Below are 24,255 nucleotides of genomic sequence, written 5' to 3' on the forward strand. Positions count from 1 at the left end.
AAGGACTGAAGCCTAAGAAGGAATCATTGAGCAGGTTACAGTGTCCTCCACGGTTGCGACATGCCCCCACGTTAATAGGGCCATCTGCAATACCGTATTGTTCAGCAACGCGCCTCGCGTCCACCTCACATAATGTTTTGTGGGCCACAGTTGTGGCCGACGTACCCTATTGTTGACGACGCAGCCTATTGTTGCGCGCACACCTCACGGGCGGCCTGGTGCACCACGGTGAACCCAGCACCTTCATTTACTCCGACGATTTTGCAAAGGACACGGCCCACGGACAAGGCATGGAGCCTTATATTGGACTACTACAGAACTACGTGCCTTGTCTGTCAAATGAATGTACAATGGATCCTAAGCCCCCAACGCCGCTGGCCCCCTGGCTTGTACCCACTAGTACTTCCCCATGCGTCCCCCTCAGCAGCACTATCAGCCCTCCTGCTGTCCCAAGTATTTATTGAGCCCGACCATATCGGACCATCGTTCTCGTCCAGCCTACCAGCCGTACCTTGTGTCCCACGTTTATTAGATCACTCCACTGCACTTGAGATCCGGAGCCGCCACAGAAATCGAAATGCATGTCCGTAACCTCACATTCTCTCCTCCGACCCCCAAACATTACAGCTTGCACTCATGAAACATTAAAACTAAACCCGAGGCCCCACGTAGCGCCCACAACTCCTCCGGTCTGCGCCTGTGTCTCGACCTCCAACGAAGCTGACAGCGGTTGCTGCCAGCACAAACCGCACCAACGCCCATTCCTGACCCGCACAGGCAACGTGCGACACTGGTCTAGCCCGCGGCCATCACAGCGCATGGTGGTGTTGCGCCGCCGCGCCTTCCAGAGCCATGGACTGCAGGTTAGTCTGCACTTGCGTAAGGCTGGGCCGACTGGCCGACTTCTTCTTCAGCGCCAGAGCCGCCAGACCTGCGCCCAAGACCCACAGGCTCGCGGTTATGCCGGGCAATTGCGCAATTGCGAGGGGACATGGCAAAGGAAGCAAGTCAACGGTGTCAACATCTGCACACAGGCAGCCATAAAGCTTGATCGCCACCAAGCATACAGAAGTTACAATCCCGCAGGGCCACGTGGCTTGCTAACAAGCCGCCAGGGACCCGACCCAACCGCCACATCACTACGATGCTATGCTTTTACACCTTGCTCTCCCGGCGTGACCGCCTCCCAGCTCTTGTACGTGTAGCCGATGAAATTGGGGTCAGCCTGGGCCAGCCACTTGTTGCTGCGCCCGCTGCCACTGCGGTCGAGACCGCCGTGGTGGTGGTGCATCTCCTCGTCAAAGTTCTCAAAGTTCTGGGTGTCCAGGTCGTGGTCAACGCGCGGCACAAACGGTGCCTGTGTCTGGTGCAGATGCACCCAGTCCACGCCCGCGAAGAACGGATGGCTCTGCAGGCGGATGGACACACGCAGGAGACGGCGGAAAAGTTCCGTTCAGCGATGCGCCCATGAGCGTGTGTGGAAAAGTCCGACCAACGTCCAAAGGCTGGACCCGCCTCGCAGTGTCCTGGCCTGATAGGCACGCATGCTCACCTTAATCTCCTCCACGCCGCCGCGCGTCCCTATCCGCTCCTCCACGTCGCACATGAGCCGGCAGATGAGGTCGCGCGCCGCCGGCGATAGCCGGGCCTCGTCCGGGAAGCGCAGGAACATGCGCCAGTTGACAATCTTGCGGCATGTGGTCAGCGGCTCGTCCGAGTAGAACGGCGGGTACCCCACCTGCGGGCATATGCAATAGGGTCCTGTCACGCTCTGCGCATGCACTCGGCAATCCCCGAGCCGTAGCTGCCCATGCAATTCACAGCAGCCCACGGCGCACAAGTCCGTGCGCCAAATGTGGCTACGCCGGCAACTCACCAGCATCTCAAACATGATTGCGCCCAGCGACCACCAGTCGCACTCCATGCCGTAGCCCTTCTTCAGCAGCACCTCGGGCGCGATGTAGTCGGGCGTGCCCACCGTCGAGAACGCCTGTGTGCAGAGGTGGACCGACGGGTGAGTTAACGGCACTAGCGTGGGCAGCAATCTCCCAATGGTGTTGACAGAACGGCAATACGTACACTAGGCTAATCGCACCAACTTTGTCACACTCTGCACGCACCAGCTGCCGCCGATTCTTCTGCCAGTGCGCGAGCTGCTCCGCCTGTGGCCGCAACGAGGTCGACGGCATCAACCTGCGCAGGCACAGCGAACAAGCTCACACAGCAGCTTAAGTCACGCCATTTCCGAACCCCAAAGGCCTGTTTGCACCACTTCCAGCCTGCAGCGTGTCCGGGCAGCTGGCAGTAACGGCGGTACTCACGTGGGATCGTTGAACTCCTCGCCCTCCGCTAGCGTGGGCAGTGCCTGCACGTCCACCGGCTTGCACAGCCCGAAGTCGCTCAGCTTGACGTGCCCGTCGCGCGTGAGCAGCAAGTTGTCCGGCTTGATGTCGCTACAGGGGGAGCACACACAGGGAGCACAGGTGAGGAGGTGGGGATGCAACTCACGTACGGGATTGTCATCGTCACTGCTTAGTATTTATGGACACCAACAGTCGGAACTGGGCCAGCAAGCCCTTGACCTTTATGTCTTATTTCATAGCAAACACTTCTGCAGCCGCACGCACGAACGCACTCACCGGTGGATGTAGCCGGCTTTATGGATGGACTCGATGGCGAGGATGGTCTCCGCCATGTAAAAGCGCGTCTCCTCCTCGCTGAGGATGTCCTTGCGCATGAGCAGCGTCATGGTGTCGCCGCCCGGCAGGTACTCCATGGCCAGGTAGAGGTGGTCCTCATCTTGGAAGCTGTAGTACAGCTTGACAATGTAGGGGTTCTGAACCTCCGCCAGCACGTTGCGCTCCGCCTTGACGTGCTCAACCTGAAGGTAGATGGACATGAGCATGAGCAGGCGGCGTGACGGGGTTGCGGGAAATGGGCAGGGGGAGCGGGCAGGTGGTGAAGTAAGCGAGGCGGCTGACGTGAGCTTGAGTGGGATGGTGTGCACATTCGGTGTATTGCCATCGTTGCTCAAACAACCACTCGGCAGCGTTCAAACCCGGGCCGAATCAGGTGCGGTGTATCCCACCTGCCCGCGCTTGAGCATCTCCGCCTTCTTCAACTTCTTCATTGCCATGATCTTGCCTGTTGTCTTCTCCCGCACAATGCGGACCTGCAAGAACGTGCGAAAGGCCCAGGCTTTGTGAGGCATGCTGAACCTCACTCCTCGCCTGCGTGGTCTTCAAGCGAAGCTACCTTGCCGGTGGTTCCGTCCCATGCCTCCACACGCGCGTCCCAACGCAATATTTTGGACACCAACTACCACGACCTGCGCCAACCCACGTTGGTATGGCACCTGGGGCATCACCGCGCATGGACGTCAGATAGTAATGCGCCGAGCCCACTCCCCCCATGCCAAGCAGCAAACCCATGCCGGAACACCCACCTCGCCAAATGCGCCACGCCCAATAATGCTCAACGCCTCAAAGTCCTCTGCCGTCATGCGCTGCCGCTGCAGCCGCGTGAAGTCGCTTTCGCGCTTTTCGAGCTCGCTCAGGATCTGCCGCTTCTGGTCCTCCGGCAGCCCCTCACGCTGCAGCTCCTGAACCACAGCGCTCCGCCTGCGGCAAGCAGCAGCGGCACGGCCATCGCTTCACCCCACACGCTCTCACGTAACACGCTCAGACGCAAGCGTTCCGTCTGCTGATGGCATGCAACCGACTGTAAGGCCTAGCGGCGTCCAGAAGAGCATCGCTGCATATTACGTATGGCTGGGGGTGTCGCGCCGATATGTTGCACCGTAGGCATGGAGGCCCTCAGTCCCCCCCAGCGCGTTGCCATGCAATAAGGGCAAGCCAGTTGGTGTCATGCAGCGCTGGGGTGGACTGAGGGCCTGCATGCCCTTATTGCATGGCAACCCGGAAGAGTGAGAATCCACAATAGCCGCCCGCTTGCAAGAACCACTTGTGCGTGTTTTGGGCGCCAAGCGCCAGCACGAGGCACAAAAGGTGCGTCCTGCGGACTCCCCAGCTCCCCCGCCCGCCACGCCAGACTCACCGTGCATGGCGCTCCGCCATGGCCTGACGCTGCGAGTTGTACATGTTTTCAATGTACTGTTTTGCCGCTTCAACGCGAACCCGTGTCGCCTCGCTCACGCTGGGCTGCTCTGCGCCTTGCTGACCCGCATCCGCTGCCGTCATATCCTCAGTCTTCTTACGTCGTGCGCTGAAGGGTCTCTGCAGCCCCGCAAAGAGCGTGGATGGCCCGCCCGGAGACTGCATTTTGCTTGTAGTTTCCTGCACCTCCTCTCAATGCCCCAAGTGTACAGCTGAGCTAGCTAATGCTTCAGATAGCAAGTGCTAATCCAGATGGTAGCGGTAACAAGGTCGCAACCAAAAACATAGACTTCTAGAAGGCCACGCGCTTGTGCGCCTGCATCTAATGCGCAGTTCGAGAGAAAAGACTCCGAGCACTTAGAGTTAAGCCTAAATGGGCCGAACAAGGGAAGACCAGGAGCTGTCAAAGCTGTAGGAATGTTGCAACAGGTCGCCTGCGCAGCAGCTCTATCAAAATGTAGTCTTTCTTAAATGTTAGCGGATTTCTTTGAGCTACAGGTGGGGAATAGGCAGGCGCTGCGGCTCCGTGAGGCAGACACGGTAATCACAATGATGAAGAGTCCTCAACGAGCTCTCTTGGGGACAGAGTTCTCCTTATGTACAATAGCTGGATTTAAAGAACAAGTCCTAAGTACAATTACACGCTGGAGCTCTAGAAGAAAAAGACGCCCTTTCCGTCCTAACTCTTGGACCGGGCGCTAGCTTCCCGATTTTGCTGAACCTTATATGAAACCTACGTTTAATACTTAGCTGAGCAGGTGCAACGCCTGCGGAGCGGGGCATTTGCGAACCAACTGTTCACGCGGAGTGCGCGGCTGGAGCGCCTTTGCCGCGCGTTGGCGTCGTGGCATGAAGAAGAGGAGATGCAGTAGCCTGATGGCAGGCCGGCGCGCTGTGGTTGCCAACACTGCGCTGCTTGTGGCGGTGCTGGCCTTCTGTGCGCTTGGAGGCGCACAGGCCGCGTGTCGCGTACGGTTAGAGCTGGACGGGGCCGCCTCTCCGGTCGTGCTTACCGGCACAAACGCGCTCTCGCGCGTGGGCAGCACCTCTACCCCGCTCTCCTCTGACTCCAAGTTTGAGGCGAACGTACCACGAGCCTGGACGGGGTCCTTGTACGCGTATGCGGCGTTGCTGGCCGCCTGCCCCACCGACCGCGCGGGCTGGGTTACCGCATGGCCCCAGTTCGTGCTGACCTCCGCGACATCACCCAGCACGTACAGCCCGCCCCTGCAGCTCTGGCCGGCGCTGCATACTGGGAAGGTAAGGCGGCTATCATTTCGGTTATGTGTAACCGTCATGCACTCTCTTCTGTTTGGCCACAACACAAGGGTCACCATCGGGAGGTCAGGCAACCTGTGCTTTTAGCCGATCCCAAATGCAGGCACGGTTTTCATGCACACACGATGTGCTTTGGTAGACCGGGCTGTGCCGCAGGGCGGTGCTCTTTGCGTTTTGTACACACAACTTCGTAACCCACGGCAACCCACAGAACTGCGACCGACATTCATCTGTGCGCTCACTGTCTCGTTGCAGACGGCGGTGGCCGGCCTGGGCGGTGCGCCCACGTACGACTACAACATCTCGGACTTTCGAGTTGACATGCGTGTGGAGGCTGTGGCCGGGCCTGCGTCCGCGCCCGTGCCAAGCGAGGGTTGGGTAAACTTCACTGCGGGCCCGGTGCGGACCACGCTCGTGAATGGCTGGATCAGCAGCAGGAACAGCGTCACCGGCGACCGCTATGACAAGTGAGCGGGTCAACTGTGGCACCAGATTGCACCGGGGAGGGAGCGTGTGGTCCGCAGCCTCGGTCTTTCACTTCGGGCCAGGCAGGGGAGGCTCGGGCATTGCGGGCATGCGGGGACGAGGGCTGCGCGGCCGCCAATGGCGCTTTGACCACGGGCTAATCACGCTGCTACCCCCACCCGCAGCCTGGCGAACTACACCTGCAACATCACGTCGGCACCGCTGGGGCTGGATGTGCGGGTGAGCACGCACGGCGCGGGGTGTGGGGCGGCGCGTCGATACTCATTCCATGTGCCCATGCTAGTGCCGGCGGGCCATGCCGGCTGGCCAACCGGCATCACTGCACTTGACGTGGCTACCGACATGCACATGGGCTCCAATGTGTCCCTTCGCCACCTCATCCTACCTCACCAACCCACCCACCACCCACCCGCCGGCCCTACGCAGTCGGAGGGTGGCCGCAACACGCTGTACGTGCAGTTTCCGTCCTTGCCTATCCTGTTCCAGGCTGTGTCACAAATTATTGTGTTCAGCAGCCCCTACAACTCGTTCGCCAACTTGACCATTGACGGCCGCATCACCGCCAAGGTGCGCGCGGGAATGCAACACAAAAGCATGCCGCTTGTCAAAACAAGAGCAGCAGCATGAACTGGCAAGCGCCACATTGCTACACCGCCTCTGTAAGTATGTTCCCACTCGTGTTGCGGCTGCAGGCGCTGCTGGATTGCCCCACCTATTGCGGCGACTATGGCAGCTGCGTGCCGGGCAGCGGCAGCAGCTCCGTATGCTCGTGCGACTGCGGCTGGACAGGTGGGCTGCGGGCTGTGGGTACGACTTAAGACGTCACGTGTATGAGCGCCGCATGGCGAACGCATGGATTTCAGGCCTGTGCGCTGACCAGGCTCTATTCGCCCTGCTGAACGCAGTCTCGAGCAGCGGCACACAGTGCATTGTCCCCTGGGGCTTCTGCCCCAAGCCGGGCGCTAATGCCACCAGCGGGAGCGCGGCGATCGTGTCTTCGCCCTCGCCCTCGCTCGTAACCAGCCCGTCGCCAGCGCCCACTTGCGTTCCGGCCAACAGCAGCATCGGCAGTGGCGCGGGCGGCAGCGCCAACCTCCGGTCTGTGTCGCCTGTGAACGGCGCGTGCCCGCTCGGCTTTGACTGGGATCCCTTCGGCGTCCTGTGCAACTCCTGCCCCGCGGGCTTCAGTGGCAGCGGCTGCGCCACATGCAATTCGGACGCGGCGTGCAAGGTGTGTGTGTGTGGGGGGGGGCGGGGGATGTAAAGGGACAAAGCGCAAAAACCAAGTGTGTGTGTGTTTGAGATTACGAGCAAGGAGCACTGTGTGGATGTGTCGCAATGGTGGGGCAGGTATGGCACTGCATCAAGGCCAGACTGTTTCTACTCTGCGCCCCGACGCATGCAACTACCACAGGCATTTCGTCCATGGCGTGATGCCCGTGAACCGACTTCGTGTTCCCCTGCCGTGATGCTCTCAATGCCAGGCCGCCTCCAATTCCTCCACCGCTACCTGTTCGCTGAGCCCGGTGTACCGGCCACGCACCCTGAGCAAGGTGTACGCTTGCGACATCCTGGACGCCACGGTCAGCGGCATCCTGGGCTCCACCATCGACTTCACGTGCAACACCACCCGCCCGGCGGCAGGTGCGCCCGCATGCCGTCGCAGGCCGGCCAGGTCGGCACCCTGGCCGGGCAGGCGTGAGGCTCCCTTGCCATGCCGCTTCGTGCTGCATGCTCACGCTACCATTCCTACCATCGATGTGTCATTCCTCGCTCTCCGCATCCTGGACCGGCCAGGTGCTGGCCCTGTACTCCTTCTGACATGGATCTCGGCATCGCCGCGCACGCAGGCTCCGACATCTCCGCTGCCACGGCGTCTGTGGATGCTGGCCGCCTGACCACCGACACGCCTGTGGGCACCACGCCTTCCTGCAGCCTCAGGTTCCGGCTGTCGGGCATGCCGCGTGATGCCGCCGTCATCTGTACCGGCTGGGCCTGCGAGTTCACCGTCAACACCACGCGCGCCTACTGCCCGCTCATTCGCTGCGAGTGCCCCAAGGGCTGCTCCAACGGTAAGCCCGTCGCATTGCATGCAGCCGAGGGCATTGCATACGAGTCACATCCTTCTGGGAGTGGACATGTTTGCGGTGCGTGTGCCCTGGGCTCGGCCCCGCTTTAAGTGTGGCTGCCTTGCCTTGCAGCCGAGGGCACCATCACTGAGGCGACGTTCAAGAACCTCAACAGCGCCGTCAGTATTGCGTGTGGTGCGGACGCGGGGATGGAGTCCACCTCCTCTCTTGACGGCACGTGAGTGTGGCAAGGCGCTTCGACCCGCGGGCTGTTGCATCTGCATCGTCTCTTGCCCTTTGGGATTGCATCGTCACCTCATTTGGTGCGGCTCATGGCGATGATTCCCTCAACACGCCGTGGCACGTCCGTTCCCCTCCCTCACAGTACGGGCTGCAAGCTCGAGCTGACGGGCCTGCCCATCACAGCCATCCCCACAAGCTGCAAGACCGCCGAGTGCATTGACCCGGTCAACGGGGTAATTACTGTGACGTTAGGTGCGTGAGGCGTCCCGCCGCAAGAAGCTCCTGATCCAGCATCCACCGAACGATCTGGGCTTTGCCTTTCCCAGCTGACGGCCTCCGCTTACGCCACGTGTTTGCCCTGCACCTGCCCTTTTTACTGCACCCTGGCAGAGGCGGAGGAGTCGCAGCCCCCATTGGCGGTGGCGCCTATCATCGCCTGGGTGCCCAGCATGGTCTTGGCGCTGGTGGCGCTGACTGCAGGGCTCGCGGTCGCCGCCTTCGTACGCGCCTCCGCACCCGCCGGCGTCCATTTGGCCGCTGGGCCGCAAGCGGCTGGCGCGGCGTCAGCCGGCCCCGTTGCGGAGGGCGCGGAGCAGCAGGCGGCCAGCGCGGACCCCGCAGCCGAGAGCGCCTCGGCGCCGGCGGACGTGGAGGCAGGCAGCTCACAACACCGTAACGGGGTGGACCCCCCCGTGCTGCCGGCAATGCTGCCATCGGTCCTACCCGCGCTCAAGACTAGCCCTAGCCAGCAGCAACAGCAACCCCAGCAGCAGCTGCTCCCGGGGCAGCTGGTGACCCCGGCGTGCGGCACGCCCCGGCGAGACGCAGCCGGGTCTGTGTCGGAGTTGCATGAGCACGCCCCGCACGGCCACAGCCCCGCAGGCGACCAAACGGGCAGCAGCAGCGTGGGTAACAGTGCCAGCAGCAAGCTGACTGGCAGCACTGCCGGCGGCGTGGGCCGCGCGCTGGTGGCGCTGCCGACGGGGGCTGAGTCGAGCGCTAAGGAGACGCGGGCAGTTACGGGTGGAGCTCAAGACGTCAGCAGCGAGCCGGCATCAACAACGCGGGCGGTCGCGGGCGATTATGTACTGGTAAAGGAGCTCAGGTGCGCGCGGCTATGCAGGCATGCGTGCCTCTCCTACAGTCAACTTCGTGCTGCCAGAATGGACGCCTTGCATGCTGGGCTGGCCCTTTACCTGACACGCAGCCTGACACCCCACCTCATTAACCACCTGTCCACGCAGCTGGCACGGTTTGACGGTGGCGACGCAGCCGCAACGCTCCTGGCTGCGGCCCTGGCACGTGCGGCCCTCGGTGACGCTTTTGGAGAACGTGTCAGGCCGCGCCGTGGCCGGCGAGGTGCGCACTGCGAGACCCCCATCGGACCACTTAGTCTAGAACTATCTTTTTTGAGAATGTGCATTCAGGGGCAGCTCAGCCCCAGTATCGCGGTGGCCTCGTGTGTGTGGTGGTTGACAAGCCACTGGCTGGCGAACCGCCATGCACCCGGCCCTTCCCTCGGCCGAACCCGCAACCCAACCCTTGCCTCCCCACCTGCTCCTTGCAGGTGCTGGGCATCCTGGGCCCCAGCGGCAGCGGCAAGACCACGTTGCTGAGCACGCTTGCAGGGCTGGTAGGTCCGGGCCTGCACTGGCGCGTGGGCGGCTGCGTGGCGCTGGACGGGCGGCGCGTGGCGGCGGCGCGGCACCTGGCGGCGCTGGTGGGGCACGTGCCGCAGCACGACCTGTTGGCGCGCTCGCTCACCGTGGCGGAGTGCGTGGCAGCCAGTGCTGTGCTGCGCATGAGCAGCGGCGAGGTGGCCATGGGGCGGCGGCACATGGAGGTGCGGCTGGGTCGCGGGGGGCTGGGGGTCTGCAGGCTTAGTCTGTGGGGTCTGGGGCCGGCACCAACGGGCGGCGGGAACACGCCGGCTGCCGCGTGGTTGTTGCGTCGTACCCAGCGTGCTAGGCTCCAGTGTGAGCTGCCCGTATTGCTGACTTTCGCGAACCCATGGCAACACGCGATTGCAATACGCAGGCTCGCATCCAGGAGGTGCTTGCGGAGCTGGGCATACAGCACCTGGCCACCCGCGTCGTCTGGCACGGCGGAGGCGGCATGACGCTCACCGGCGGCGGCGGCAGCGGGGGCGGCGGCGGCGGCACGCTGTCCGGCGGCGAGCGGCTGCGCGTGGCCGCCGCGCTGGAGCTGGTGACAGACCCGCCGCTGCTGCTGCTGGATGAGCCGCTGTCCGGCCTGGACTCAGCGACGGCGCGCGCCACCATGGCGGTACTGCACGGCGTGGCGGCGGGCGGCGTCGCCGGCGGCGGCGGCATGGCTGGCGGCGGCGGCAGGTCGCGCGCGCCACGCGTGGTGGTCATGTCGCTACACCAGCCGTCAGAGGCGCTGTTCGCGGCGCTGGACAGTGTGCTGCTCATGGCGGCGGGGCGCGTGGCTTACTTTGGGCCGCCGGGCGGCGCGGCGGCGGCGCTGTCGGCGGCCGGCGTGCCGCTGCCGCCGCCGGGTCTGCCGCTGGCGGACCACCTGCTGGACCTGGTGGTGCCGGGCGAGCACCAGAAGCCCTGGGGCCTGGGCGACAGCGAGGTGCGGCGGCGCTTGCAGGAACACTGGGGCTCCAGCGCAGTGGCACAGGGCCTGGCGGCGGCTGCGCCGCCGCCTACGGCGCTGGCGCGCTCCGCGCGCGGCGGCGCCGATGCTGCCGCGGGCGAGGGTGCGGGCGAGGGTGACTATGTGCGGCGGCTGCTGCGTGAGCGCGCCGGCGGCAGCGGCTTCGGCGCCAGCGCGCGGCGGTTGTGGCTGGAGCTGGGCGTGCTGACGTGGCGCGCGGGGCTGGACGCGCTGCGCAACCCGTCCATGCTGCTGCTGCACCTGGTGGTGACTGGCAGCATTGGGCTGGTGGTGGGCGGCGTGTTCGCGGACACCGACTTGAACGTGTCGGGTGAGTCGCCAGGTGCTCTCCAGTGGAGTGGACTGGAGTAGAGTGGAGTGGAGGAGAACTGCGTCCGGGGAGTGCGCCCTCCGGTTTGGGGGTCAGGGGGCTAAGGTGCTGAGGGCCGAGCTGCGCATGGCCGGCGGGCATGCTGCCGCTCGAAACGTCGTGGTATAACCCTTTTCGTAATAACGCAGTCGAGTATAGGACCTGATCTGAGACCTACGCGTCGGCTCCTGCCTTGCAGGCGCCCAGAACCGTGTGGGCGCCATCTTCTTCGCGGTGATGCTGCTGGCGTGCTTCGCCACCAGCGCCGTAGACGGCGTGTTCCCGGAGCGCGCCATCGTTGACCGGGACCTGCTGCGCCGCTCATACGGCATCACGTGAGCAGGGCGTGTGCCGTGTGCTGGGGGGTGGACAAAGTCCGGTAGAGGTAACGGGGAAGACTTCTGAGGTTACCTCGCTGCCAGTTTATTGCCCCCCGCCTAACTAGTCATGCCCATACTGCCCCCCACTGCTGCGCCTCGCCTGCAGGCCGTACCTGGCCTCCCGCCTGGTGCTGGATGGTGTGCTGCTGCGCGCGCTGCCGGCCTGGTGCTTTGGCCTTCCATTCTACTTGTGAGTGCTGCGGCAAACAGTGCCAGCCTGTGACGGTGGAGCCGTAAGTAGCCCTATCGTATACGGTCAGGCTTTGCAATGTACAACAACGCGGGGATAATGGAAGCACATACGCTTTCTGCCATTCTTGTATACCGCTGCGCTGAGCCGCTGACTGCGTTCTTTCGCACGTGGGTGTTCTTCCGCCTGTCGCTTCTGCAGCCTGATGGGGCTGCGAGACCAGGCCGCCGCGTTCTTCACCTTCATGGGCACCTTCGTCACCATGTCCTGCCTGTCAGGTAGGCGCGGGTGCACCGGCTCCCCTCGCCTGCACCGTCCCATGTGCTGCGTGTGTCGAACACAGCTAGCAGTCAGTTGCCGGGTCGCATCAGGAGTCGGGCATCACCTGTCCCGCCGCACGCGCTACCCAACACCACACGCGCACCGAACCCAGCTCTCACCATCCCTGCCCTTACCGCCGCACCCGCCGCACACCGCCCTGCCCTCACCGCCCCGCCCCACCCCACCCCTCAACAGGCGCCACTTGCATCGGCCTGAGCTTCATGCTGTCGTCGCCCGGAAAGACCGTGCTGGTCATGAACCTGCTGCTGCTGGTGTGCGCGCTGTTTTCCGGCTTCCTCGCCAACAAGGACAGCATCGTGCCCTGGCTGCGCTGGCTGGTGTACGTCAGCCCCATCCGGTGCGTGCCGGCCACAGGCAGAGGCACGGGGCTGTGGTGCTGTGTATGTTGAGCGGCCCGGGCCATGTGTGGGGCGCTAGAGGGGGGTGGGAGGGATGTGCACACTCGGCAGGGCACCGTCGGTTCACGTGCGCACGTTATCAGCCCTCGGGCGTTCATGCGGGCAACGTAAGGCGTGGCGGCATAACCCGCTTTCATCCGAGCTCCCTCGACGCTGCTCCATCCTGATATGTCCGCTAACCTGGCCCTGCCCAACCCCTGCCACTTCTTCCCCCCCTCCTGCAGCTTCTCGTGGGAGGCTCTGGTCATCAACGAGCTGTCGCCGCTGGTGCTCAACTTCTCCTCGCCGGACCTGCCTCAGGGCCTGCCCGCCGTCAAGGGCACGCTGTTCTTGTCGCTGTTGGGTGTGAACAGCGACATGCTCAACACCGACCTCATAGTGCTGGGCTGCATCTACGCCATCATTGTGCTCATCGCCTTTGCAGCGGCGGGCCTGCGCCTGGTGAACCTGCGCGGCAGCTGGAAATGAACCCAACTCAAGTCCTGAAGCGGGCATAGGCAACATATCTAGAAGATTGCGTTTTGGGGTTTTAAAGGGCGCAGGGGGTTGCTAGCTAGTCTCAATATAGCTAGTCGCTATCCCAATTTATGTTCAAGCCGTTGCACCATGCGGGTGGTACCCTTCACTCTCCCCGAGCCATTTCTTTCACAGTCGTATGTCCGGTCTTCAGGTGCGAGCTGGGATTGCCCCCTCGTGCCGGGGTGACTTACTTTCGTGGGTTAGTCCTGTGCCATGCGGCGTAGTGGGCTGGATTCCCAGTTGCCGAAGTACTATTTGCATAGGGTACTGCTCCGGGTGCATTTGCAGGCTGGGTTGCACATGTGCGAAGGGGATGCGGCCACCCAATGTCAAGCAGTGCGGTGCAAATTGCACCTGAACAGTACCCGAATGTGTGATTGGAACCTTGGCGAAACAAACCGAGTCTGCATGCATGGGGGTGTTGGGCAAGTGTTGGGGTGTCTGCTGCCGACAGCGGCATTGGAGTGAGGGATTAGGCGTTGCCTGATGATGACACGTTTAATGCGTGAGTGTGTCGTCGGTGCACCTGGTCTATTGAGGGGGACAGGAAGGTTTGTGTTAACTCACATATCTTGTCCTGCTTGTGAAAGTAAGGAGGGTGCGGAACCTTTACTCCTGCCTTAGTATCACCTGTCCGGGGCTGAACGGTGCTGTACGCGCTCGCCAGGTTGAAGCCATGTTCGGGGCAAGAATGTGTCATCGGTGTCGCAGTGTTAGTCTTAAAAGCATTCTCGATAATGGGTGCACCTGGTCATTCAGAAGGATGGGAACCAGGGGAGGGTTGTTTTCGCGCACTGTGGGCTTGATTGTGAGCCAGAAACCGAAACCAACGTGGCGACGGACTTGAAGCTCTGCAGGGAGGGGGTACACAAGGCAGCAGTGCTGCAGAAGGGGCCCTTTTGTCCACTTAATCCATTGCTTTATCCTGACCACCAAGGGTTGGGCAGGGGGCTGAAGGCGGGGAAAGGGCGCTGACGGGGGGGGCTGACACAGGCGGGCGGGGACTGGCGGGGAAATGGGGCCGCAGTGTGTCTCCATCCCGCTTTTATTGACGAGTGTTGCGTAACTAATGCGGGCGCGGCATAGGGGCGCGGCATAGGGGCGCGGCATATCTACACCGAAAACGACCTGCCATGCGCGCTACACCTACACAGTGCCAACGGAGCCACGTATAAGTCCATGAAGTGCTGTTGAAAGTGTCAGGCACTTGATCCTCATTTGAGTCTCCGAGTTCTGTGAGCCAGTCATTACCAAATCAAGGACGCCATGACTTTCTAGCTGCCGCACCGCCGTGTCAGCGCGCTGCACTTCCTAGCCACCAGGACGTGCAGGCGGCACGCAACATGCTGTGGCTGATGCAGCATCAGTACTACGGTTCACCCCGGCCGCAGTACCTGTGCCGCCAGCCCGGCCGGCAGCCGGCGGCAGGTGGCGGTGGTCAGGGGAGGGTGGCGGTGGTGCTGGCGGTGGTACTTCCCCGTCGGCGGCTGAGGTTTGCTCAGGCAGATGGTTCCAATCCCTGCCACCCAAACCCAATCCCTGAAAGCCTGGTTCCCATCCCTACCGCCCCTAACCCAATCCGTTAGTGGGGGTCCAGTCTGTGCACTTTCCGGTGCAGACGCGGGTATTTGTCTGGCTTTCAGATACAGCTACGGTATACCGGTATGCTGATGGTTACGCCGTCGCGGGTGATCGTCAAGCGCCTAGCAAGAAAATTGGTTGTCTGCCGCTGTGCCACAAGCAGATGCCGTTCTGCTGCTTTGCTGCTTGTCCCTGTGCCACCCAAAGGGTCCCCCCACCCCATCCAACAAAAACAGATCCTTCAAACAGGGCAGCTTCAGACGGGGCTCCGAAGGCATCCACAGCCCCCATCGCCCCGTACTGTGCCACCGCACGGCCAGCGCCGGTTAGTTCAGTGTCTCTCCAACCATAGGAGAAGCACCTCCCTTGTCCGCGCCGACCGCCAGCACACGCTCACCACCGTATCCACAACGGCAGTGCACCGTGCCTGGCTTCTCGTCCACGCCTCGGCACTCGGACATGCCACAACCATAGTGGCCCACCGCGAGTCCTCGGCCTGATTCCCCCGAACGTCACGTCATCGTACAGAGGCGAGCCGCATCCACAGTGGCATCACCCCCGCACCCATCCGTGCAAGTCCCTCCACGCCACAGCGCGGATGCGCACCACATCCACAGTGGTAACGCATCGCCCGGGCCACATCATTACCACACCGCAGCACCCGGCTGTCGTCATATCCATAATGACGAGCCGAGAGCGCCGGTCCAACAAACTCTTGTACACCGGGGAGCAGCGCCGTGGCACACCATATCCACAATGATATGCCATTGCAGACTGTCCCGCCCACGCGCCGCCAACACGTACCATATCCATGAATGGATTCGTGCTGAAGGCGCGAGCAAGCTAATGAAAAAATGAAATCAATTGGAGCCATGCCCGCTGCTGGCTGCTGGCGCTGTTTATATACCAATCACGTATAAATCACAGCTTAGTACATGTTTGTCGCTAGTCCAGGTTTGATGTTTTAATCCCTAGTCCCTACATCTGCTCTCGCATGGTGGCCAGTTCCAAGACCGTTCCATCGCTTAGTTCGCATGCATAGTCTCTCACCAAAGTTAAATCAGCAACCTCGTCACTCGAACGCTGTACAGCGTGTGCACACCCGGTCGCAAGACAGCAACCCTGGGCGCGCAAGCACACATCACGCCAGTAAAGGACTCGAACACATGAAGACAACCAACCCACCGCCATCGAATCCACACCGATGGAAGCGTGTTGGGTACTAATGCAACAACAAGCTGCCGTTGAATCCACATCAACGACAGCTTGCTCGTACAAACTGCAAAATATAAGGGAAGATACCATTGAATCCACATCAATGGCAGCTTACCATGAACGCGCCGCACAACAACATTATAACCTGCCTATCTATCGCATCGTGATTTGTAGTATGCAGTGCTAGTCATGGCTTCTGCTGCTGTTCTTCCGTCGTGCTTAGGCTGCCGCCCGCGCCAGCGCTTGCTGCGCCTGCAACGCGGCCAGGAAAGCCTGCAGCTGCACCGCCGGCTGTATCGCAGGGGCAGCTGGGCGCGGCGCCGCTGCCGCGGGTGCGACGGCAGCCGCTGCACCCTGGCGCGCCGCGGATATAAGGCTGGCAAGTGCCGCAATACCGGCTGCTGAGGCTGCTGCCTGCCCGGTCGCCATTGCGGCGGGCGCGGCACAGCTATTGATGTGCTGCTCCACGGCGTGCAGCAGCGCCACCCAGTCGGGGATGAATGGGTAAGCCGCGCTTGTTAGCTTCGCCACCTGGAGCGGCGTGAGCACGCTGCGGTCACAGAAAACAGCGAGAAGGACAAAGTTAGAAAGCAGACACAGGAAAAAACGAAGCCGCACCCGGCCAATCACCTTCACATCGACAAGCGTGCCGCATACAACAAAGATTCTGCGGTAATCGCCTAAACGACAGGGGGGCCACATACAACAAAGAATTGCAGTGGTACAACGACATACCTAGTGCGCACGTAGTCTGACAGGTCGCGGCAGGCCGCGTGCTCCTTCTCAACCGTGCGCGCCAGCTGCTGCACCAGCTCGTCCTGCCCAGCACATGCTGCGACGCCCGGTTGCGGTGTCGCTCGCAGCGCCAGCTGTGCGGCGACTTGCCCACGCTGCTGCACCAGCGACGCCACGTTATCGTGGTGGTACGCTGACAGCACGGCGAGCTCCGACACCTGCTGCTGGCTGAGCTGGAGCGAGCGGGCGCACGTCAGCCAGAAGCTCTCGTTGGGGCGCTCGGGCAGGCCGGACTCGACGCTCGTGTACCTGTAAAAAACGAGAGACACGCAGAACCTCAGAATCTGCCCAATGCTGCATACAACGGCTGACGAAATGTCATGTCGACTTTGAGCAGCAACTCTACCGGCCTCGTATATGCCCAGAAATCCTGCGCAGCCCTTCCTCCATGCACTCACATGCTGTCCAGCAGGCTTGACGGCGCCAGCAGAGCCAGCTTGTCCATGAAGCAGCCAAGCCGCTGTACGTAGTTCTCCAACCGCACTGCGGGCACGCTGCCGGGCCCGTGCACCTCGGCGCCAGTCACTAGCACGCCCAGCTGCATGCAGACATGCCGCCACAGGCCACGAAACTGGTCCGGGGTTGCGTGCCGCAGCTCCTCCACGGTGGCGGCGGTGAGCGGGGCGGCCTCGCAGTCAATGCCGGGGCACAGCGCCAGCAGGGAAGCGGCGTGATTCTGGTGCTGCACGCCGCACGGAGCAGTGCCGCAGGAAGGACGCGGCGAGCACTGGCGCGCCAGTCCTCGCCCAAAGCCGAGGCCAGCACCGCAAGTTGACACGGAGCTGAACGCGGCGAGGCCCATGAAGACGTCAGTGTCGCGGCCGTTGCAGGCCGCGGCGTGCCGGTTGCCGCTGCGGGCGCTCTCGTCGACTGAGCAGGCTGTAGAGGCGCAAGGCCCGCCGGACGACGTTGCCACCTGCTCCTGACGCGCCTCATCGGCAGCCGGTGCGGCGCCCGGCCAGGAGCCTCCGCTCTCGCCCGAGGGGGTGGGTGACAGCGGCGCGTACACAGGCCGATCGTGTGCAGCATCCGCAGCGGCTGGCGCCGAAACCGTCGGCTGCATGGTTGCCGTGAGCTTGTTAACGGCCTCCTCGCGCAGCGGCACCACGCGCTCCAGCACCTGTGAAATGTTGCAAGGAGCGGGGGAGTCAAGGGTCACCACTGCTGCGGCCGCTGTATACGAGGACCAGGAGGAGTGGGTAACTTCAAGCAATTGTCGTCTTTACTTCTCTTTCCAAACTGAGGAGCGACGAGGCACCCGTCAGAATCACCACAAGTTGCGCGCCGCATTCGCTCACCTTAAGCTTGTTTTTGAGGAAGGCATTCTCCGACGTCAGGTTGCGGTGCTGCTGTGTTAGCTCGTCAAGCTTCTGCTGCAGGTCGGGCAGCCGCGGGAAGGGCTTCCGGCCGCGCTTTCCAGGCCGAGAGGGCTGTTGAGAAGCAATTGCCGCCAGCGCTTGAGACAGCGAGCCCGTGGACTGTCCCGTCGACGGCGAAGGCTCCGCGGCCTGCTGTTGGCCGGGCACCGCGGCGAGCTGCGAACACTGCTGCTGTTGCGCGGCGATCGCCTGGATTAGTGTCAAAGCGGCCTGAGAAGCCGTCGCTTGCTGCTCTGCCTGAATCGCTAGACTGTTGGCTACATGTGTGGTAGTTGGTGAGGGTGGCGTGGGGCTGCAGGTGGCAGTCGGGGAGGAGTCGGCTGAAGCCGAATCAGTTTCCCTCGCGGCGCAGTCAAAGCTGCTGTGGCTGTGGCTGGGGCTCCAGTCGTCCAGGCCCTGCAGGCCCTGGTCTCCCTCCAGCACCTGGCATGCCCAGTCGCAGAGGAAGTCGTCTGCGAGGTCCGTCATGATCGCAGAATTTGTGGTTGCTGCGCCAATTTCGATGATACTGAAACTGACTGCGCGCTTCTGACTGCCACCTGCTGAGCCCTCACTGTTTAGTCTACGAATAGTGCAGTGTTGTGCGCGTTTGCCAGAACAAGTATGCGGCCCCCATCGCGAGGCAGTACGGCACCAATTATGTTTTATTTCGCCTTCACCTTTTCGCCCAATGTGCTCTGCCAGTGCAGAAAGCTGTGGTGGCTCTTCACGGCTGGAGCGCGAAAGCTGCAGAGTTCAGGGCCGGCTGTCTGCAGGAATGGCGCTGGCGCCCTTCCAGAGACTTGCGAACGGCGCTGCTACCCATGATGTAACTGTGCCATCAAGCAAATGGCTAGCCGGAGGCGGACATGGAAGGAACCGGAGGGGGGATGTTGGCAGGCTGGGATGGTGTGATTAGGATGGAAAGCGCAGGGCCACAAGCGCCCTGAGAAGCGCAGGGGGTGCCTATGTCTGCGCAATAAGATTTACTCCCGGTTAGGTGCACAGATCCAGGCAACGCGCATGCGAAGGCGCCAAGAACGATTGGGGGCGCGGGTCAGGTTAGGGGTGGTCTCGCCCCTTCAGTCTGCCGCGGCATCAATGTTCCCGCTAGTGCCTGCCTCACTGTGCACCCACTTTACAAATGTAAGATACCATGGCTCTCCGCCAAGCCATCGAGATGCCGCATAGCTAGCTGCTGGACACTTGAAGGGGCCATGCCCGGCCCAAGGGTCTGCATTACAACGTACTCTGGTCACCCTGCGCTTTTCGTTTCCTTGAAGCATTGTCGATAAGTAACAGCCCCCTCTCTGCTCCAACCCACAAATGTCTTCAGCCGCACCACCTGCGACGTCTGAGGCGGTCGGTGAAGCCAAACACGCGCCTGTGGTTGGGCCAGTGTTCGCTGTGCTCATCGTCGCGGTAGCGCTGCTGTTGAGCTGCCTGGCCAACGACTCGTGCCCAGTGCTGGGCGACCGCGTCGCGCGCCGGTTCCGTTCACTGGGCCGCTGGCTGTCGCGCTACTGCTGCTGTTGCCGCTGCGGAGCTCGGCGTGGCTCTGGCGCGGCGCACTCGCCTTCCCACTCAACCTTCTTCGCCAGCAATACCCGCTGGGTCCCCATTGTGACGGCAGCGGCGGCAGCGGGGAAAGCCACCAAACCTGCGGCAGGCGCAGAAGCACCCCTGCCAACGCCAGCGCCATTCTCACAGCCACTGCCATCATCGTCACAGCCGGTGTCCGGAGCGGCGCCGGTCTATGAGCATGGCCATGTGACGCAGCTGAGGTGGGCGGTGCAGCTGCCAGCGGAGGACGAGGATGCTCAGGGCGGCGGGGGAAAGCTGCCTCACCACGCCGCCTTCTTCAGCAGCCTGCGCGAACCTCCAGGAGCAGGTGCGGGCGCAGCGGTGCACGGGTCGGTGGCAGCAGCTGGAGGCAGCCTTGCCGGCCCTGGCAGCGAGGTAGTGGGCGGCTCATCCTCCGCGGACGCCGGCAGCCCCGAAGCACACGGCACTGGCGGCTCCAGCCCGCCCGCCAGCAGCTTCACCGGGGCGGGGGGACCCAGCAGCCGCTCCAGTGCAGCCCCACGCTCTGCTGTAGCGCAAAGCTCCCCCTCTCAGCTGGTGGATGGCAGGATATCAGCCGACGACGAAATGCACGTGCTACAACCGCCCTCGCGCGTCGATAGGGCATGGCCATCAGAGCCATCCGAGCCGCCGCGGCGGTCGCCGTCGCCAGAGTACGTTTCCGCACGGACCCACTTCTCGACTACCACTCAAAGCCACAGCCGGTGCGGAAGCAGCAACAGCGACAACGCTGGACAGGCGACGCGCGCGGCAGCCCAGTCAGCGGCGGACGGTGGTGGCAGCAGCGCCCCTGCCGGCGGTTCTGGTGCTCCAGCTGCTGCTGCGCTCGCGCCGGCGGGACCTGAGGGTTCACAGCATAACGCCGCGGTACAGAAGGCACCATCCTCCAACCAGGGCACATCCACGCAGCCGCAGCCGCGGCCGTCACCGCAGCCAGTCCCGACATCTGCAGCCGCGCCGGTGCTGGGCGGGGGGGCCTACGCAGTACGGCCTCGGGAGTTCTGGGCGTTTGATGTCCTGGACCCAGCCCACCTGGTAGGACTGGCCGCAACAGCAGATTGGGTGCAGCGGGCGGGCTTGGGCTGCTTTGTATTGAAGCAGCCGCAAATGTCAGGCGCCTGCTCCCGGGAGCAGTCAGGAGTACGACGTCCCCATCGCTTCGCTTCCTCTCTAAACCGGTGCACCTGACCCCGACACAGTCGCTCGCGTCCACCCTCCTTGGCCCCGGCCCCTGACCACTGAACCCTCACGCGCCTCGCTGCCTTCCCGCGTACAGGTGAGCAGCTTCTGGGTGCGGCCCTCCATGCTGCTGGCGCTGCACGTGCTCACCGCGCTGTACCTGACGGCGGTGCTGCTGCTGGAGCGGTTTGAAGGTGGGGCGGCGTAGCAGTAGGCGTGGCTGCAGCAGCCCGTGCGCTTCGCCGCAAATTGAACCTTGATTGGTATCTAGCATTCTGCTGATCCGACAGACCGCGTCACAATGCCGCCTAGGTTCTCGGGTGTCTGGATGCGGCTAAGCAGCGATGCAAGTCCGTCCTCAGTCCTGCACCTCCTCCCCCACCTGACCGTCCTTGCTGTCGCTGTTGCAGAGTCAAACCTGGGCCCCTGGTGGGTCACCTTTTTCACGGACTGGGCCATCGCCGTGTTCGGCTTCTCCGCTGCCCTGGCCGCGGTCAACACCGCGCGCTGCCTGCCGCTCCTTGCGGCTTCAGCGCCGCGCCCCGACAACTCCCCCTCGCGCACCAACTGGGGCTCCTCCCTTGCCTCAAAGGGAGCTTTCCCGCACGGGCACACGCAGCAGGGCGGTGGAGCGACGGAGGAAGCGGCGGACATTGAGCAAGGCAGGCGTACAGGCCACGGCCTCAGGCGCAACCCCAGCAGCTCTAGCGGCAGGAGCGGCGGCAGCAGCGGCACGCGGCCGCGAGGACCGCTGGGGGCTGCGGTGCATGCGCTCAGCCGCGCCGCCGCTATGGCTGTGGCAGCGACTGCGACCGGTGTGGCCGCCGCCACTGCGCACGGCAAGCCTAGCCGCAGCACGCACAGCGACACCGCGCCCGACCAGCACCAGCAGCAAATGCGGCGCCAACCAGCCCCAAGCACGAGCGAGGCTGCTGAGCATACCTCCTCTGCTGGCCTCACACCAGGCGGCGACGACCTGCAGGCTACCGACCAGCACTGCAAGGGCCACGGCGACGGCGCCAGCCGTGCCGCACGCAACAGCAGCCCACAGCGCCGCCGCGCTGAGGGAGGCAGCGCTGAGCCAGCAGAGAGCCCCCACGACCGCTCGTCATCAGAGCAGGCGCACCCGCATGCCGCAATCCTTGAGCGCCTGGCCCGCGCTGCGCCGGTGGGCCCTCTTGCTGCGGCCGCCACGGCCGTCCAACAAAGTGCTGTCGGCGGCGAGGGTGCGATGGGGCGCGGCGGCGGCGGCGGTGGCAGTGGCGGCCAGCAGGATTGGCGCGCCGCGTTCCAGCCGCTCGGCTCACACGTGGCTGCGGGCGCCGGCCTCACAGAGCTGCCTCGCAGCAGGTTCAACAGCGCTGGCAGCGCTGACAGCGCCGGCGGCGCCCCGGGCATGAGCGGGGCGGGTCCAGGGCCGGAGCAACGGCCGCAGGCGGAGGCACGGGCAGGGGCAGGGGCAGGGGCAGACACAATGGTGGCTGCAGACAGCGCGGAGGCAAACGAAGAGGAGCGCGACGGCGGCAGTGTTGGACACACTGCCCCACAGGAAGGTGGGGCGAAGCCCAGCGCGCGCGCGGCTTCAGGGGTACCGCCAACAACAGGTGCTGCTGAGGCCCAAGACGAGCCCACGGTGCCACGCCTGCAGGTGCGTGAGCGCGGCCCTGGTCTGTGCATAGCTCTACGGCCACAGGCCCTATTGATAGTTCGTAGTCCGTGGTTCCTTTCACTGCGCATGGTACACACGGTGCTGCAACACCACCGTTCATGCGCAGGGCAAATCCCGGGAACAAGCAACCGCGCACACACACCTGTGCTTTCTCCACAGAATTGCTCCACCAGCATCGTGTCAAACATATGCCACCTCACACACACACACACACTCTCTCTCTCTCTCTCTCTCTCTCTGATGTGCACCGCCATCGCTGCTGCTTCCGCAGTGGGACGCGCTGAGCGTGGCGCACTGCTTGGGGCTGGAGGTGTCGGTGGTGACCGCCCTGTTCGTCACCATCGTGTACTGGGTGAGTCACAGCTCGCGACGGGGGGGGGGGCCGTCTTCCTCCCCTCGTGCTCTTTTGCACACAGCCAGGCCGACAACGGCAGGGCGGCTAGGATGCAGCTGGGGTGGCTCATGAACGCATATGGCCAAACAGTTCGTGGGTCGTGACTTTAAGGGAATGACGCAGCTCGCCAAACACGTTGTGCTGTTTGCCAATGTTGACGTATACCTGACCGTGCCTGGGCCGCGCCCTCCGCAGGTGGGGCTGGTGGGGCTGGCGGGCGAGTCCTTCAACGCCCGCTCGGCGCCCAACTACATGAAGCACGCCGCCAACTCCGGCATGGCGCTGATGCACGTGATGTTGACCCGCCTGCCGCTGGTGTCGGTGCACTTCACCGTGAGCCGCCTGCGTGTGCGCGTGCCAGGGTCGCGTGGCCAGGGTGTGTTGCGCGAGTGCGCCAGTGTTTCTTGCGACATGCCGCGCCGCAAGATTTCGAGGAGGCCCAACGCCAAGGGTTCAGTCAGCCACCATGCATGCTGAAAGCCTGGTAGCGTGGTCGCCCACCGGCTGGCCTTTTCCATCGCCCCACCTGGCCCCCACGACCCCCCACTCCCTCAGGCCTTCCTGCTGTTCCTGGCTTCCTACTGCGTGTTCCTGTGGATCTACGGCGAGGTGTCGGGCGTGTGGCGCTACGGCCTCAACTGGACCACCCCGCGCGGCGTGGCGGGCGAGGTGGTGCTGGTGGTGCTGGCGCTGCTGGTGTTCCTGTGCTGGTGAGTGAGAGTGGGTGAGAGAGAGCAGGCCGGGCGGGTGTCAGTCCCCGGGTGGCTTACCCACTGGATGGCCGCGCGCAAACTCGCGGTCGGGGCCCGGGGGTTGCTGGTTGAGGTGGTCGGTCGGCAATGCCGGCGGAGAGCAACTGAGCAAGAAAGGGAAGGACGCGGTGCCCGGTATGACCGCCACGACCGCATTATGCCCATGAGCCCAATCCATGTCGGCATCCCATTCCTCAAACCCTGCGGTCGCACACAGGTATGGCATGGCACGCTTGCGGGAGCACCGTGGGCGGCTTCGGGTCATCCGAGTGGGGGACTTCGCGTTCGTAGACACGGCGGACGTGCTCGCTGCGGGAGGTGGTACTGCAGGAGCAGGCGGAGCAGGCGGTGACGCGGGTGGAGCAGCGCGCCGGGGTGGAGGCAGGGATGGCGCGAGGCGCTTGTCTAGCTAGAGGTACAATGGGCATTCATAGAAGCGCCTGAACAGGTCATCGCGTGTTGTGCGGATCGTGTTGCATCGGTGGGGTAGCACTGTAGATGAACGGCTGGCTTGGGTCGACGTGTGCGCGCATGCCACATGAATGATATTTATAAAGGGAGCGAGGCAGTATAAGCGCTTTGTGTTGGCGTCTGTGCGTGCATAGCATTTTCTGGTGTGACGGGGGAGGAAGGTTTGGAGGGGGTTGGGGGTTGGGTTGGGGGTTGGGGGGGGGGGGGTTGGGGGTTGGGGGGGGGGGGGGGGGAGGGGGGTC

The 24,255-nt window shown here is 63.3% G+C and overlaps 4 protein-coding genes across 4 annotated transcripts; 2 read left to right on the plus strand and 2 right to left on the minus strand.

The window, feature by feature from the left end:
- Positions 1-4: 4 nt before the first annotated feature.
- On the minus strand, positions 5-4,650 carry CHLRE_01g029850v5 (uncharacterized protein). Its single transcript, XM_043058620.1, has 10 exons — positions 4,057-4,650; positions 3,446-3,620; positions 3,089-3,172; positions 2,640-2,881; positions 2,322-2,453; positions 2,121-2,193; positions 1,877-1,990; positions 1,553-1,738; positions 1,162-1,408; positions 5-931 (listed from the first exon to the last, which is right to left on the minus strand). The coding sequence occupies exons 1-10, from the start codon at positions 4,278-4,280 to the stop codon at positions 810-812; spliced, it is 1,599 nt and encodes a 532-aa protein (XP_042928534.1). The 5' UTR covers positions 4,281-4,650; the 3' UTR covers positions 5-809.
- A 100-nt stretch (positions 4,651-4,750) lies between these two features.
- CHLRE_01g029900v5 (uncharacterized protein) lies at positions 4,751-14,242 on the plus strand. Its single transcript, XM_043058621.1, has 19 exons — positions 4,751-5,375; positions 5,649-5,860; positions 6,044-6,098; positions 6,306-6,446; positions 6,572-6,668; positions 6,785-7,110; positions 7,364-7,523; positions 7,730-7,951; positions 8,081-8,186; positions 8,334-8,443; positions 8,582-9,296; positions 9,436-9,550; positions 9,759-10,034; positions 10,229-11,147; positions 11,386-11,521; positions 11,673-11,756; positions 11,958-12,034; positions 12,273-12,435; positions 12,721-14,242. Exons 1-19 carry the CDS (start codon positions 4,965-4,967, stop codon positions 12,962-12,964), a joined length of 4,569 nt encoding a protein of 1,522 aa, XP_042928535.1. The 5' UTR covers positions 4,751-4,964; the 3' UTR covers positions 12,965-14,242.
- Positions 14,243-14,738: 496 nt separating this feature from the next.
- On the minus strand, positions 14,739-18,540 carry CHLRE_01g029950v5 (uncharacterized protein). The gene is made up of 4 exons (XM_001689992.2): positions 17,905-18,540; positions 17,005-17,726; positions 16,547-16,855; positions 14,739-16,361 (listed from the first exon to the last, which is right to left on the minus strand). Exons 1-4 carry the CDS (start codon positions 18,451-18,453, stop codon positions 16,031-16,033), a joined length of 1,911 nt encoding a protein of 636 aa, XP_001690044.2. The 5' UTR covers positions 18,454-18,540; the 3' UTR covers positions 14,739-16,030.
- A 120-nt stretch (positions 18,541-18,660) lies between these two features.
- Positions 18,661-24,182, plus strand: CHLRE_01g030000v5 (uncharacterized protein). Its single transcript, XM_043058622.1, has 7 exons — positions 18,661-20,583; positions 20,825-20,921; positions 21,138-22,375; positions 22,668-22,748; positions 22,986-23,123; positions 23,346-23,500; positions 23,760-24,182. The coding sequence occupies exons 1-7, from the start codon at positions 19,291-19,293 to the stop codon at positions 23,953-23,955; spliced, it is 3,198 nt and encodes a 1,065-aa protein (XP_042928536.1). The 5' UTR covers positions 18,661-19,290; the 3' UTR covers positions 23,956-24,182.
- Positions 24,183-24,255: the final 73 nt, after the last annotated feature.

This window comes from Chlamydomonas reinhardtii, chromosome 1 (genome assembly GCF_000002595.2).
Source record: "Chlamydomonas reinhardtii strain CC-503 cw92 mt+ chromosome 1, whole genome shotgun sequence".
Classification (NCBI taxonomy): domain Eukaryota; kingdom Viridiplantae; phylum Chlorophyta; class Chlorophyceae; order Chlamydomonadales; family Chlamydomonadaceae; genus Chlamydomonas; species Chlamydomonas reinhardtii.

Bases quoted from the DNA above. Each gene is read 5' to 3' on its own strand.
- CHLRE_01g030000v5 (XM_043058622.1), top strand. From the start codon at position 19,291: ATGTCTTCAGCCGCACCACCTGCGACGTCTGAGGCGGTCGGTGAAGCC. The intron at 20,922-21,137 runs GTGGGGCGGCGT...TCGCTGTTGCAG, and splicing joins GCTGCTGGAGCGGTTTGAAG to AGTCAAACCTGGGCCCCTGG. The intron at 23,501-23,759 runs GTGAGTGAGAGT...GGTCGCACACAG, and splicing joins CTGCTGGTGTTCCTGTGCTG to GTATGGCATGGCACGCTTGC.
- CHLRE_01g029950v5 (XM_001689992.2), bottom strand. From the start codon at position 18,453: ATGACGGACCTCGCAGACGACTTCCTCTGCGACTGGGCATGCCAGGTG. The intron at 17,727-17,904 runs GTGAGCGAATGC...AACATTTCACAG, and splicing joins TCCTCAAAAACAAGCTTAAG to GTGCTGGAGCGCGTGGTGCC. The intron at 16,856-17,004 runs GTGAGTGCATGG...CGTTTTTTACAG, and splicing joins TCAAGCCTGCTGGACAGCAT to GTACACGAGCGTCGAGTCCG.
- CHLRE_01g029850v5 (XM_043058620.1), bottom strand. From the start codon at position 4,280: ATGCAGTCTCCGGGCGGGCCATCCACGCTCTTTGCGGGGCTGCAGAGA. The intron at 3,173-3,445 runs GTGGGTGTTCCG...ACGTTCTTGCAG, and splicing joins GGCGTGGCGCATTTGGCGAG to GTCCGCATTGTGCGGGAGAA. The intron at 2,194-2,321 runs GTGAGTACCGCC...GTGCCTGCGCAG, and splicing joins GAGGAGTTCAACGATCCCAC to GTTGATGCCGTCGACCTCGT.
- CHLRE_01g029900v5 (XM_043058621.1), top strand. From the start codon at position 4,965: ATGAAGAAGAGGAGATGCAGTAGCCTGATGGCAGGCCGGCGCGCTGTG. The intron at 8,444-8,581 runs GTGCGTGAGGCG...GCACCCTGGCAG, and splicing joins GGTAATTACTGTGACGTTAG to AGGCGGAGGAGTCGCAGCCC. The intron at 11,148-11,385 runs GTGAGTCGCCAG...CCTGCCTTGCAG, and splicing joins CACCGACTTGAACGTGTCGG to GCGCCCAGAACCGTGTGGGC.